This window comes from Acipenser ruthenus, chromosome 44 (assembly GCF_902713425.1).
Source record: "Acipenser ruthenus chromosome 44, fAciRut3.2 maternal haplotype, whole genome shotgun sequence".
In the NCBI taxonomy this organism is placed as follows: domain Eukaryota; kingdom Metazoa; phylum Chordata; class Actinopteri; order Acipenseriformes; family Acipenseridae; genus Acipenser; species Acipenser ruthenus.
This window is the reverse complement of record NC_081232.1, coordinates 7,531,737-7,546,903: the sequence shown is the minus strand read 5'-3', so window position 1 is coordinate 7,546,903 and position 15,167 is coordinate 7,531,737. Positions and strand designations below refer to the sequence as shown.

Sequence of the window (15,167 nt, the reverse complement as noted above, 5' to 3'; positions counted from 1 at the left end):
TCTCCCTTTATCAGAAACCTTAGCAGTTCTAATTCTAAATGCTGTGCAGTTTGTTTGGAGAATATTAAAGAGTTACAAACACACGTCTCTGTGATTGAACTACATTTAAAACTGAAATGAGGGAATGCTGTACCGCTAATGAAATACAAAATCATTCATTGAAGAACGTGTTTGAGCATTGGGACCATTTTTGGTCTTCTAAGTATATTAATAATGTAACTAATGCAATGAAATCTAGTCATATCACACTTCATGATAAATCTCAACTGTTCCAAACTAGTAAAACTAACCAAGCTGTCTTTGTTTGTGTCTTTTAGAAAAGGAGGATCTTCAGAAGAATTATGGCAAGATTAATCCATTTATCTCAATATTCTTTTTTCTTAAATATTGTATTGAATTACATGAGTTCATGAGCTAAAATACAGACTAAACTTTTCATTGTTTTCTGTTTTAGGCAGTTTAAAAGGAGAGAAAGAGACACTGGGAAAAGGTAAGTGTATAAATCAATCATTTGAAGAAAGAAAGTTTAACAAAAATGACGGAATGCTGTATCGCTAATTCAATTACAAAAAAAGAATGCATTGGGCAACGCCTATGTTTGGTCTTCTAAGGCCGCACTTTGGTTGATCCCCGGAGCCAGCATCGCAGCCGTTGTGTGTGCTGATGCGCCAGGGAGGCAAAATAAGCTGATCCCTGGAGCCAGCATTACACTTCAGCCATTAACACCAGACAGAAGGATATCTACATCATCATATGGAAGGAAACGTAAATGGATGGAGACGCATATGGATCACATTAGTTTACTGTAAAGCTACGTCTTAGTTGGTGCTTATCTTGGCGAGAGCCGAGTTCAAATCAGCATGAAGTTTTAACATCTACTCTCGTGTAATGGAAATCATGAAGATCTGGATACGTCCAGTGACTGCTGTGAATAGTGCAGCTGGCAACAAGGGAAAGACCTTGTGACAGCCTGGAGAGACAGCTGACAGGAGGAAAGAGACCCCATTGGGGCTGGTAAGGGTTAGCTACCCTTGTCGGCAGTATCCAGCTCTGTGTTTACAGGATGCTGGAGACACCCGCCCAAGGCTTCTAAGAAATTAAAGAGAAAAATACCCCTAGAGTCTGCGAGAGCGGGGGCGGAAGATGACTCAACGTTGGACAACACGGTTAACGACTTAGGAACGGAAACGGATATGAGTATGGAGAGTACTTCACAAAAGACTAGTTCAAGATCTGCAGTTAACAAAGACATGGAACTCCAGGTTTGTGTCTGCGGCTGGAGCAAGGCGACAACGGTCAGGGGTTTGAAGATTCATCAAGGGAGAATGAAATGCTTGAGGGAGAAGGGACAAGGGCCTCGCATTGATCAGTACTTCTTACGAAGTCAGTCAAGTCAGTCGAATGAAATCCAGCGACAGGAAGCAAACCACAGTTCGCAGGATATCAGCACCCCTGTCATAGATGTGAGGAGGACTTGCATGGACACAGTTAGTGATGAACCTAATGATCCTTGTGAACCCGGTCAGACAAACCAGCATAAGAGAGAAAAGAACCTCAACGGGCACAAGCCTGGAGTTAAATGGCCAAGAGCTTATGAGAAAACTGCATGGGACACAGTAAACACAGATCTCTGCGTTGCATTGGAAAGATTAAGTGGAACAGTTGAAAAGAAGCTGGATAAATTTGGGGACATCATCTACGCATATGGAAGTGAGAGGTTTGGAGTTGAAAAAAGGAAGGAAAAAGTACAAACTATTCCTGGAAAGTCTAGACGGCAGCAGGAGATTGAACGCTTAGTTAGAGAAAGGAGACAGCTGAGGAACCAATGGAGAAGAGCAGAACAAAGTCAGAAGGAGGGACTCAATCTCTTACAAAGGGTCATAAAAGATAAGCTTGCAACATTGCGCAGAGCTGAGCGCCTACGGAAACGCTACAAAAGAAGGAGCGTGCGAGAGCTAACTTTTATAAAGACCCATTCAAATTTGTAAAGAGGTTATTCACCAGTGAGAAGAATGGCACACTAAAAGCATCTAAGGTTGAGCTGGAGAGATATTTGGAGGAAACACATACAGATTCAAAAAGGCAGGAGCCTATGTCAATTCCGTCAGACATCCCACCTATCAATCCACCAGAATACCAAATGGAGGACTGTGCACCTAAGTGGAAAGAAATAGAGCAAGCTGTGAAAAAAGCAAGGGCTTCATCATCTCCAGGGCCTAATGGAGTTTCGTACAGAGTGTACAAGAGTGCTTCAGGAGTTCTACGAATTCTGTGGAAATTGATGAAAGTGGCATGGGAAAAACAGGTTGTACCAAGAGCATGGCGCCGAGCAGGTGGAGTCTTTATACCTAAAGAAAAAGATTCTACAAGCATCAGTCAGTTTCGTCCCATTTCCCTATTAAACGTAGAAGGCAAGATTTTCTTCAGCATTATTGCTCAGAGATTGGCAGCTTACCTATTAAAGAACTGCTTCATTGACACTTCAATACAAAAAGCGGGCATTCCAGGTTTCCCAGGTTGCTTAGAACACATCAATGTGATCTGGCAACAAATTCAATCAGCTAAAAAGGAGAGGAAGGAGCTCCATGTGACATTCCTGGATTTGGCTAATGCATATGGTTCAGTGCCACATGAACTACTTTGGGCAGCATTTGATTTTTTCAGTGTACCGATGACAATAACAAATTTAGTGAAAGCCTATTTTGGAGATTTGCAATTCAGTTTTTCAACTTCAGAATTCAGCACTACATGGCAATGCCTAGAGGTTGGAATAATGGCAGGATGCACCATTTCTCCACTGGCTTTTACCATGGCAATGGAAGTAATCATTAGGGCATCAAAATGGGTAGTGGGAGGAGAGCGCTTGGCTTCTGGAATGCGACTACCACCAATTCGAGCATACATGGATGACATGACAACCATGACTACAACAGTAGCCTGCACTAATCGATTATTGGGCAAATTAACCAATAACATTGAATGGGCACGAATGCAATTCAAGCCCACTAAATCAAGGAGCATCTCTATAATTAAAGGCAAAGTAGTAGATAAAACATTCTTCATTAATGGTGAGGCAATACCAACAGTGTCTGAGAAGCCAGTGAAGAGTCTTGGGAGATGGTACGACGGGGATCTAAAGGACACAGTTCGTGTGGGAGAAGTTAGACAACAAGCAGTGGAAGGGTTGAAGAGCATAGACAGCTGCGCTCTACCAGGTAAACTAAAACTCTGGTGCTTTCAGTTTGGTCTACTGCCGAGGTTGCTGTGGCCACTGACTGTGTACGAGGTTTCTTTGACAACAGTAGAGAAGCTGGAAGCTTTAATCAGTTCATACATCAGGAAATGGTTGGGAGTTCCACGCTGCCTCAGCAGAGTGGGACTTTATGGTAAAGGAATACTGCAGCTACCAGTCTCTGCTCTAACCGAGGAGTTTAAGTGCGCCAAGGTCAGACTGGAAATGACATTAGTAGAGTCACGCGATAAATGCGTAAGGGAGGCAGCACCTGTGTTGAAAACTGGAAGAAAGTGGGCGGCAAAGAAAGCTGTGGAAGATGCAAAGGCTGCCCTTCGAATTGGTGATATCATGGGGCAAGTTCAGCATGGAAAAGGGGGTCTTGGTTTCAGTTCAACTCCTCCTACATGGCACAAGGCGGCCCCAGCTCAAAGAAGGAAGCTGGTAGTCAACGAGGTGCAAAAGCAGGAGGAGAGGATGAGGTGTATAAAGGCCATTTCCCAGGCCAAACAGGGAGAATGGATGAGATGGGAGAGTGTGGAACAACGCAAGATTGGCTGGCAAGACCTATGGTCAATGGAACAGAGCAGGATCAGTTTCCTCATCAGGTCAACATATGATGTTCTCCCATCACCACAGAACCTAAACCTCTGGGTAGGAGAGGATCCCTCATGTCCTTTGTGTTCATCACCTGCAACATTAAGGCACATTTTGACAGGATGTAAGGTGGCTCTTAGCCAAGGACGGTTTACTTGGCGCCATGACCAGGTGCTGCGATGTTTGGCCTTAGCATTGGAAGACAAGCGTAACATGACCAATAAGTTGCCACCTGTTCCATCAAAACATTACACACAAAAGACAACATTCCTCCGCCCAGGAGAGCAACCACCAAGAAAAGGTGTTAAAACCAATCCTCGCCCAGGACAACTGGAAGCTGCTAGAGACTGGAATATGCTGGCAGATGTTGGTCAACGGCTTATTTTTCCACCTGAGATTGCCACCACTAACCTTCGACCAGATATTGTCTTGTGGTCTGGATCAGCACGCCTTGTTCACCTGGTAGAGTTAACAGTGCCATGGGAGGACGCTGTAGATGAGGCGTATGAGAGGAAGAAACTGCGGTATGCTCAACTAGCCACTGAAGCGGAACAGCGAGGATGGAGAGTTCGGGTTTACCCAGTGGAAGTGGGTTGTCGAGGATTTGTGGCACACTCTACAACCCGGTTTCTCAGAGACGTCGGATTCAGTGGCCAAGAGTTGCGTCGCACAGTGAAGAACTTATCTGAAGCAGCAGAGAGGAGCAGCAACTGGCTGTGGTTGAGACGGAAAGATTCTGGCTGGGGACAGGTAAGTAAGCTGGGCTGAGTTGAGTGGGGGACGGAGGGGGGTGATGCTGGGACGCCAGAATCACCGTCGAGCCCTCTTGAGGTGTCGTGGGCTAGTCGACAAAACACTGAGGATGGAAGGTGCCCACTTGAAAACCCCAGAGATGTACCCTACTTAGCTCAATCCAGACGGTTGTCATGCTGATGCGCTGGGGAGGCCGCACTTTGGTTGATCCCCGGAGCCAGCATCGCAGCCGTTGTGTGTGCTGATGCGCCAGGGAGGCAAAATAAGCTGATCCCTGGAGCCAGCATTACACTTCAGCCATTAACACCAGACAGAAGGATATCTACATCATCATATGGAAGGAAGCGTAAATGGATGGAGACACATATGGATCACATTAGTTTACTGTAAAGCTACGTCTTAGTTGGTGCTTATCTTGGCGAGAGCCGAGTTCAAATCAGCATGAAGTTTTAACATCTACTCTCGTGTAATGGAAATCAATAATGTAACTAATGCAATGAAATCTAGTCATATCACCCTTAATGATGAATCTGAACTTCGAGCCAGAACACAAACTAAACTTTTCACTCTATTCTGTTTTAGAAAGTTTAAAAAGGGAGAGAGAGAGACTGGGAAAAGGTAAGTGTATACATGGAGGCTGTGTGGTCCAGTGGTTAAAGAAAAGGGCCTGTAACCAGGAGGTCCCTGGTTCAAATCCCACCTCAGCCACTGACTCATTGTGTGACCTTAAGCAAGTCATTTAACCTCCTTGTGCTCCGTCTTTTGGGTGAGACGTAGTTGTAAGTGACTCTGCAGCTGATGCATAGTTCACACACCCTAGTCTCTGTCAGTCGCCTTGGATAAAGGCCTTGGCTAAATAAACAAATAACTGTTCTAAACTAGTAAAACTAACCAAGCTGTCTTTGTCTGTGTCTTTTAGAAAAGGAGGCTCTTCAGAAGAATTATGGCAAGATTAATACATTCATCTCAATATTCTTTTTATTAAATTACTCAAATTATAAGCCAGAACACAAACTAAACTTTTCACTCTATTCTGTTGTAGAAATTTTAAAAAGCGAGAATATGAGACTGGGAAAAGGTAAGTGTATAAATAATCTGCAGAAAGAAAGTTTCAATTTCAATCTCCCTTTATCAGAAACCCTAGCAGTTCTAATTCTAAATGCTGTGCAGTTTGTTTGGAGAATATTAAAGAGTTACAAACACACGAATTAACTTCTTTAAACAAAATGTAAATACATTAAAAACACCAGAACATGAATTACCAGAGAGAGAAAAAAGACTCGTGTCTCTTTAGCTAGCCTGTAGCTGTGTGTGGCGTGACAGTGCAGATTAGACAACCACGAGCTGATCATGCGATCGTCACCCGAAGAATCATAGAACACAAAAGAAATCGCGGAAACAAAAAGGAAACAGTGGACAAGACTTGATATTATTTGGCCACGAAATGCTCGCCCTGTTCCGGAGTCGCGGGGGAAGGAAACGTAACGCTCCAGACACCGTAGCACCGCACTCACACACGCACACACGCACGCACAGAGGAACCTGAAAATTAGCATCTCCGGTCCATTTGAACGGAGGTGGCTTTTATCTCCGCTTCTATATCCAGCTTCCATAGACTTGCATCATAGAGGCGCAATGTGATTCTGTATTAACTCGCAGCCCTTCATCCAGAGCCTCTCTCACCCAGCACACACAGCGCGCTTCACAGGTTTGTTCATTTATGGATTTCTCCTCTTTCTTGTGTTACAGAAGCCTCTTTTAAAGTGGGTTGCTGCTTTGCGGTAGTTGTTCTGATTTTACTGGTAGCAGGCATCTTCTGTTTTGCTTGTTATACAGGTAATGTATTCTTTCTATATTCTTATGATTTATATTCTGTCATGACTGTGTCCTCACCATGAGTAGCTCAATGCGCTGCTAGAGAGTTTAGAAGAGGAAAGGGATAATGTACCGAATTAACATGAAAAATAAATACACGAATACATAAATTAATACATAAACAAATCTATAAATAAATACATACATGTCTGTATTTATTTCGACATGTATTTATTTGTTTATTTATTTATGCATTCATTTATTTATTTTTCATTTTGGCATAAAATATCATCCATAACCAAAACTATAATTTAATACAGTATGTTTGGCTACATTAAAATAGGAGCTCTCTACTTTATTTTGTTTTCTCTCTGTCCTGAGGTACTTTATTTTATCATTGTGTTTGTATTAAATGTATCTTCTCTTGTTTCTCCGTATCTCATGAAACACGCGGCTGTTTTGTCAGAGTGGCTCTGAATATCTAACGTGTCTCCCGACAGTCCGAAACTCGCTGGCTCCGTCTGTTTGAACCCGACTCTTAACCCGAACGCTGTTTCCATCATAAAATGAAAAATTCTTCTGCTGTTTTCCGACAGGTGGAATGGGTGTTATTTACATAAAGGCGGCGGAACAACTAATCAGTATTTAAATGAGGAACCTCTATGTTAATGACAGCTTTTACGTCATTTCAGGATTTCAGTCACCTGACAGGTGGGATCGAAAGGTGTAAAGGCGGAGCGTGTTTAAGGAGACTCTGAGAAACAAGAGAAGATACATTTCACAGAACACAATAATAAAGCAAAGTACATCAGGACAGAGAAAGAAATATATACAGTATTAAATTATAGTTTATATTTATTTATTTATAAATTTGTTCATTTATTTATGTGTTCGTTTATTTATTTTTCATGTTATTTCGGTAGCCGCTTCATTTGCATAACATTCCTCATACTGTCAGAATCGTGGTTTTGCAACTGTTCTCATCCTTCCTGGCCATTTCTTATGTTTGCTCGGAACTTGAAAAATAGTCAGAAAGCTAAAACTCCGCCACAAAATCCCGCCGGACGGTCTGAAAAGCTTTGATATTCAGGCAAGTAAGTGGAAAGACAGTGGCGAGCATGCGCAGTACAAAAAGAAGCAAAAACAGACGAGAAGCAAAAATTGAGTGAACACCGGAACACAAACCTGTCCTTGTTTTCTGTTTTGGCTCGTTTAAAAAGAGATATCAAGAGACTGACAAGAGGTAAGTGTAATTAATTTGCAGAAAGAAAGTGTAACAAAAATGATGGAATGCTGTATCGCTAATGAAATTATGACAAAATAATGCATTGGGCAACTCCCATATTTGGTTTTCTAAGTATATTAATAATGTAACCAATGCAATGAAATCTAGTCACATCACCCTTAATGATGAATCTCGTAACTGTTCTAAACTAGTAAAACTAACCAAGCTGTCTTTGTTTGTGTCTTTTAGAAAAGGAGGATCTTCAGAAGCAAAATGGCAAGATTAAAACATTCATCTCAATATTCTTTTTATTAAATTACAATTATTCTATTTGAGCCAGAACACAAACTAAACTTTTCACTCTATTCTGTTTTAGAAAGTTTAAAAAACGAGAAAGAGAGACTGGGAAAAGGTAAGTGTATACATGGAGGCTGTGTGGTCCAGTGGTTAAAGAAAAGGGCCTGTAACCAGGAGGTCCCTGGTTCAAATCCAACCTCAGCCACTGACTCACTGTGTGACCCTGAGCAAGTCACTTAACCACCTTGTGCTCCGTCTTTCGGGTGAGACGTAGTTGTAAGTGACTCTGCAGCTGATGCATAGTTCACACACCCTAGTCTCTGTAAGTCACCTTGGATAAAGGCGTCTGCTAAATAAACAAATAACAAATAATAATCTGCAGACAGAAAGTTTCCATTTCAATCTCCCTTTATCAGAAACCCTAGCAGTTCTAATTCTAAATGCTCTGCAGTGTTTTTGGAGAATATTAAAAACTTACAAACACACGTCTTTTTTGTGATTGAACTAAATTTAAAACTCAATATGAGTGAATGCTGTATCGCTAATGAAATGGTTTCTGTGTTTCATTCCTAGATTGTGAAGAACTTCAACAGGACCGGAGTAAGAATATTAATTTAATTTTTGAATAATCTCGGATTTCTTTCCTCAGTTCATCACACTGATGAGACAGTAGTATCTTGAAGTATAATAATATGAACCAATGGATTCCTGTTTGTATTATTTTCTCATTATGAATAATAGCATCGCTGGTTCTCTGTGTATTGAATTGCATGAGTTAATGAACCAGAACACAAGCTAAACTTTTCACTCTTTTCTGTTTCAGATATTTTAAAAAGCGAGAATGAGAGACTGGGAAAAGGTACATGCATAAATAATTTGCAGGAAGAACGTTTAACAAAAATGATGGAGTCTTCTTGAACAAAGAAGACTACGCGGCGATCTGATTAAAAAATTCAAAATCCTAAAAGGTATAGACAATGTTGACCAAGGGGACTTCTTTGACCTGAAAAAGGAAACAAGAACCAGGGGTCACAAATGGAAATTAGATAAAGGGGCATTCAGAACAGAAAATAGGAGGCCCTTTTTTACACAGAGAATTGTGAGGGTCTGGAACCAACTCCCCAGTAATGTTGTTGAAGCTGACACCCTGGGATCCTTCAAGAAGCTGCTTGATGAGATTCTGGGATCAATAAGCTACTAACAACCAAACGAGCAAGATGGCCTGAATGACCTCCTCTCGTTTGTAAATTTTCTTGTTTCTTATGTTCTTATCACTAATAAAATTACGACAAAATAATGCATTGGGCACCTCCCATATTTGGTCTTCTAAGTATATTAATAATGTAACTAATGCAATGAAATCTAGTCATATCACTCTTCATGATAAATCTCAACTGTTCTAAACTAGCAAAACTAACCAAGCTGTCTTTGTTTGTGTCTTTTAGAAAAGGAGGTTCTTCTGGAGCAAAATGGCAAGATTAATACATTCATTTCATTATTCTTTTTATTAAATTACTTAAATCATTGTATGCATGAGCCAGAACACAAACTAAACTTTTCACTCTTTTCTGTTGTAGAAATTCTAAAAAAGGAGAATGAGACACTGGGAAAAGGTAAGTGTATAAATAATCTGCAGAAAGAAAGTTTCAATTTCAATCTCCCTTTATCAGAAACCCTAGTAGTTCTAATTCTAAATGCTCTGCAGTCTGTTTGGAGAATATTAAAGAGTTACAAACACACGTCTCTGTTGTGATTGAACTAAATTTAAAACTCAATATGAGTGAATGCTGTATCGCTAATGAAATGGTTTCTGTGTTTCATTCCTAGATTGCGAAGAACTTCAACAGGACCGGAGTAAGAATATTAATTTTATTTTTTAATAATCCCGTCTTTCTTTCCTCAGTTCATCACATTGATGGGACAGTAATATCCTGAAGTATAATAATATGAACAATTGGATTCCTGTTTGTATTATTTTCTCATTATGAATAATAGCATCGCTGGTTCTCTGTGTGTGTTGAATTGCATGAGTTAATGAACCAGAACACAAGCTAAACTTTTCACTCTTTTCTGTTTTAGATATTTTAAAAAGTGAGAAAGAGAGACTGGGAAAAGGTAAGTGTATAAATAATTTGCAGAAAGAAAGTTTAACAAAAATGATGGAATGCTGTATCACTAATGAAATTACGACAAAATAATGCATTGGGCACCTCCCATATTTGGTCTTCAAAGTATATTAATAATGTAACTAATGCAATGAAATCTAGTCATATCACCCTTAATGATGAATCTCAACTGTTCCAAACTAGTAAAACTAACCAAGCTGTCTTTGTTTGTGTCTTTTTAGTAAATGAGTGTCTTCTGGATCAAAATGGCAAGTTTAATACATTCATCTCATTATTCTTTGTATTAAATTAAACCATGGTATTGCATCACATGAGTTAATGAGCGGAAATACAAACTCAACTTTTCATTTTCTATCATTTAGAAACTTTAAAACAGGAGAAAGAGAAGGTTGAAGCAGGTAAGATCATTATAATCCATATAAAGTTTAAAAAGGGAGAAAGAGAGACTGGTAAAAGGGAAGTGTATAAATAATCTGCAGACAGAAAGTTTCCATTTCAATCTCCCTTTATCAGAAACCCTAATAGTTCTAATTCTAAATGCTCTGCAGTTTGTTTGGAGAATATTAAAGAGTTACAAACACACGTCTCTGTTGTGATTGAACTACATTGATAACTCAAAATCAGGTAATGCTGTACCGCTAATGAAACAAAGACAAAATCATCCATTGGACAACGCGATTGAGCTTTTTCACCATTTATGGTCTCTTCTACGTATATTAATAATGTAACTAATACAATTAAATTTAGTCATATCACTCTTAATGATGAATCTCAACTGTTCTAAGCTAGTAAAACTAACCAAGCTGTCTTTGTTTGTCTCTTTTAGAAAAGGAGGATCTTCAGAAGAAAAATGGCAAGATTAATGCTTTTATCTCAATATTCTTTTTCTTAAACTATTGTATTGAATCACATGAGTTCATGAGCTAAAATACAAACTAAACTTTTCACTCTTTTCTGTTTTAGACAGTTTAAAAGGCAAGAATGAGAGACTGGGGAAAGGTACGTGCATAAATAATTTGCAGGAAGAACGTTTAACAAAAATGATGGAGTCTTCTTGAACAAAGAAGACTATGCAGCGATCTGATTCAAAAATTCAAAATCCTAAAAGGTATAGACAATGTCGACCCAGGGGACTTCTTTGACCTGAAAAAGGAAACAAGAACCAGGGGTCACAAATGGAAATTAGATAAAGGGGCATTCAGAACAGAAAATAGGAGGCCCTTTTTTACACAGAGAATTGTGAGGGTCTGGAACCAGCTCCCCAGTAATGTTGAAGCTGACACCCTGGGATCCTTCAAGAAGCTGCTTGATGAGATTCTGGGATCAATAAGCTACTAACAACCAAACGAGCAAGATGGGCTGAATGGCCTCCTCTCGTTTGTAAACTTTCTTATGTTTCTTATGTACTTATCACTAATAAAATTACGACAAAATAATGCATTGGGCACCTCCCATATTTGGTCTTCTAAGTATATTAATAATGTAACAAATGCAATGAAATCTAGTCACATCACCCTTAATGATGAATCACAACTGTTCTAAACTAGCAAAACTAACCAAGCTGTCTTTGTTTGTGTCTTTTAGAAAAGGAGGATCTTCAGAAGCAAAATGGCAAGATTAATGCATTCATCTCATTATTCTTTTTATTAAATTAAACCATTGTATTGTATCACATGAGTTAATGAGCGGAAATACAAACTCAACTTTTCATTTTCTATCTTTTAGAGACTTTAAAACAGGAGAAAGAGAAGGTTGAAACAGGTAAGATCATTATAATCCATATAAAGGCAGTCTGTACAATTTCAAATGCAATTGATCAGAAATACGTTATTATTTTAATGAAGTAACACTGAAAACCAATTGTAGGGAGAATATTAAATAGTTCAGAACTCTGTTGTGGTTTCATTACATTTAAAACTGAAATGGGGGAATGCTTCTGCACTTAATGAAATGGTTCTGTGTGTTTCATTCCTAGATTTTAAAGAACTTCGAAGGAATACCAGTAAGAATATGTGTTGTGTTTTTTCTATTCAGGATTTATATCTTTCTATCTCATATAAGTGAATTCAACATGTGTCATTGGTTCACTTCAATATTAATAAACTCCTGGCCTCTCTCTCTTTTGTTATTTTTTCATTATGAGTAATAAATCATCTTTCAAAACTGGTTCATTGGGTGTATTGAAAAAAGCAGCTGCTATCGATGTCAGGTTTAATTGATTAGTTTAGATGTGTAAATTATTTAATGGGGGGGATCAAACCCTCTGTACCAAGTTGTGTGCAGATTAAAAGAGTCCCATTAAGGGTTTGTTTGGACACTAATTATAATTTTATTGTGGCAATTTCCTCCCACCCTTAAATATATTCTCTTCTCTCAAACAGACACGTGTGTCTATGCCGTTGACAGAGGTATAACATTTTAATCTGCATTAATACACTTACAGTAATCAGAATCCACAGATTCATTATCTTACACTTGATTCATTCTTCTATTCGTTTATTTCAGATTGGAAAAAATTAATTGAAGCTTGTGGTAAGTTTGCATTGAATAAATCATATTCTCAAAATTCTCATTGAACACATTTAGTTGTAAATGTGTTTTAAAAAATATTAAATGTAGCATCGCTTGCAATTTCTAATGTAATATATAGAAGAAAAAAAAATAATATTGTTTGTTTCCAGTTACAATAGCTTTAAACCTGTCTAAATACAGTTGTTATGATCAAAGAATGAGTGTTGTTCATAATCGTGAGAGAGAAAGCAGCAATAATCAAGTTCCCTGATTTTCCTGTGATTCTCAATAACACACTGTTCTCATTCCTTTACCCCAGTCAATGTGACTCTAGACCCCAACACAGCCAGCCCCCTCCTCACAGTCTCTGAAGACGGCTCACGAGTGAGATTCACAGGGGAGAGATCAGCAGAGTGGCCCAGTGTGCTGGGCAGGGAGGGGTTCACCTCAGGGAGGCGCTACTGGGAGGTGGAGGTGGGGGAGAAGGGCTACTGGGTCCTGGGGGTCTCCACACACCCTCATGAGAAAAGCATACCTGAGAAACCAGGGGAGGGCTACTGGCTTGTGAGGCTGGATAAATGGAAGACTTGTAAAGCTGTGAGCCAGTCAGTGGATCAGACCTTAAATCTGGAGAAGATCTGCAAGGTGTGGGGGGTGTATCTGGATCACGGGGGAGGGAGGCTGTCATTTTACAATGCAGAGACCAGATTTCACATCCATACTTTAGAAGGCTCATTCCCTGGGCAGGTCTACCCCATTTTCAGCCCAGGGTCACACGATAAAGGACCCTTGATAATCAAGGCAAAAGTGAAGAATGTGTAGTCCTGACAAGTAGCCTGCTACACTATATATATATATATATATATATATATATATATATATATATATATATATATATATATATATATATATATATATAAACACAGTTATGTGCTGTGGATTCTAATTGAAGGGCATGGATATTTTAACAACACATTGACACCACGATTTTATTTCAAATATTTAGACTCGTATTTACTCAATCAGATATCCTGCTTGCATATTCATACAGTGCCTTGCGAAAGTATTCGGCCCCCTTGAACTTTGCGACCTTTTGCCACATTTCAGGCTTCAAACATAAAGATATGAAACTGTAATTTTTTGTGAAGAATCAACAACAAGTGGGACACAATCATGAAGTGGAACGAAATTTATTGGATATGTCAAACTTTTTTAACAAATAAAAAACTGAAAAATTGGGCGTGCAAAATTATTCAGCCCCTTTACTTTCAGTGCAGCAAACTCTCTCCAGAAGTTCAGTGAGGATCTCTGAATGATCCAATGTTGACCTAAATGACTAATGATGATAAATAGAATCCACCTGTGTGTAATCAAGTCTCCGTATAAATGCACCTGCACTGTGATAGTCTCAGAGGTCCGTTTAAAGCGCAGAGAGCATCATGAAGAACAAGGAACACACCAGGCAGGTCCGAGATACTGTTGTGGAGAAGTTTAAAGCTGGATTTGGATACAAAAAGATTTCCCAAGCTTTAAACATCCCAAGGAGCACTGTGCAAGCGATAATATTGAAATGGAAGGAGTATCAGACCACTGCAAATCTACCAAGACCTAGCCGTCCCTCTAAACTTTCAGCTCATACAAGGAGAAGACTGATCAGAGATGCAGCCAAGAGGCCCATGATCACTCTGGATGAACTGCAGAGATCTACAGCTGAGGTGGGAGACTCTGTCCATAGGACAACAATCAGTCGTATACTGCACAAATCTGGCCTTTATGGAAGAGTGGCAAGAAGAAAGCCATTTCTTAAAGATATCCATAAAAAGTGTCGTTTACAGTTTGCCACAAGCCACCTGGGAGACACACCAAACATGTGGAAGAAGGTGCTCTGGTCAGATGAAACCAAAATCGAACTTTTTGGCAACAATGCAAAACGTTATGTTTGGCGTAAAAGCAACACAGCTCATCACCCTGAACACACCATCCCCACTGTCAAACATGGTGGTGGCAGCATCATGGTTTGGGCCTGCTTTTCTTCAGCAGGGACAGGGAAGATGGTTAAAATTGATGGGAAGATGGATGGAGCCAAATACAGGACCATTCTGGAAGAAAACCTGATGGAGTCTGCAAAAGACCTGAGACTGGGACGGAGATTTGTCTTCCAACAAGACAATGATCCAAAACATAAAGCAAAATCTACAATGGAATGGTTCACAAATAAACATATCCAGGTGTTAGAATGGCCAAGTCAAAGTCCAGACCTGAATCCAATCGAGAATCTGTGGAAATAACTGAAAACTGCTGTTCACAAATGCTCTCCATCCAACCTCACTGAGCTCGAGCTGTTTTGCAAGGAGGAATGGGCAAAAATTTCAGTCTCTCGATGTGCAAAACTGATAGAGACATACCCCAAGCGACTTACAGCTGTAATCGCAGCAAAAGGTGGCGCTACAAAGTATTAACTTAAGGGGGCTGAATAATTTTGCACGCCCAATTTTTCAGTTTTTTATTTGTTAAAAAAGTTTGAAATATCCAATAAATTTCGTTCCACTTCATGATTGTGTCCCACTTGTTGTTGATTCTTCACAAAAAATTACAGTTTCATATCTTTATG

The 15,167-nt window shown here is 39.5% G+C and overlaps 1 protein-coding gene across 1 annotated transcript; it reads left to right on the top strand.

Moving 5' to 3' along the window:
* Positions 1–444: 444 nt before the first annotated feature.
* Positions 445–13,598, top strand: LOC131709692 (E3 ubiquitin-protein ligase TRIM39-like). The gene is made up of 23 exons (XM_059012375.1): positions 445–490; positions 5,165–5,200; positions 5,502–5,528; positions 5,625–5,660; positions 6,332–6,418; positions 7,872–7,898; positions 7,999–8,034; positions 8,493–8,519; positions 8,743–8,778; positions 9,365–9,391; positions 9,497–9,532; positions 9,747–9,773; positions 9,999–10,034; positions 10,267–10,293; positions 10,408–10,443; positions 10,872–10,898; positions 11,009–11,044; positions 11,630–11,656; positions 11,771–11,806; positions 12,021–12,047; positions 12,427–12,453; positions 12,551–12,577; positions 12,876–13,598. The coding sequence occupies exons 4-23, from the start codon at positions 5,645–5,647 to the stop codon at positions 13,376–13,378; spliced, it is 1,128 nt and encodes a 375-aa protein (XP_058868358.1). The 5' UTR covers positions 445–490; positions 5,165–5,200; positions 5,502–5,528; positions 5,625–5,644; the 3' UTR covers positions 13,379–13,598.
* Positions 13,599–15,167: the final 1,569 nt, after the last annotated feature.

What these genes read in the sequence shown, in the direction of transcription:
- LOC131709692 (XM_059012375.1), top strand. An exon ending in GAATGAGACACTGGGAAAAG is followed by an intron (nt 9,533 to 9,746) that starts GTAAGTGTATAA and finishes TTTCATTCCTAG; the next exon opens with ATTGCGAAGAACTTCAACAG. An exon ending in AAAATTAATTGAAGCTTGTG is followed by an intron (nt 12,578 to 12,875) that starts GTAAGTTTGCAT and finishes CCTTTACCCCAG; the next exon opens with TCAATGTGACTCTAGACCCC.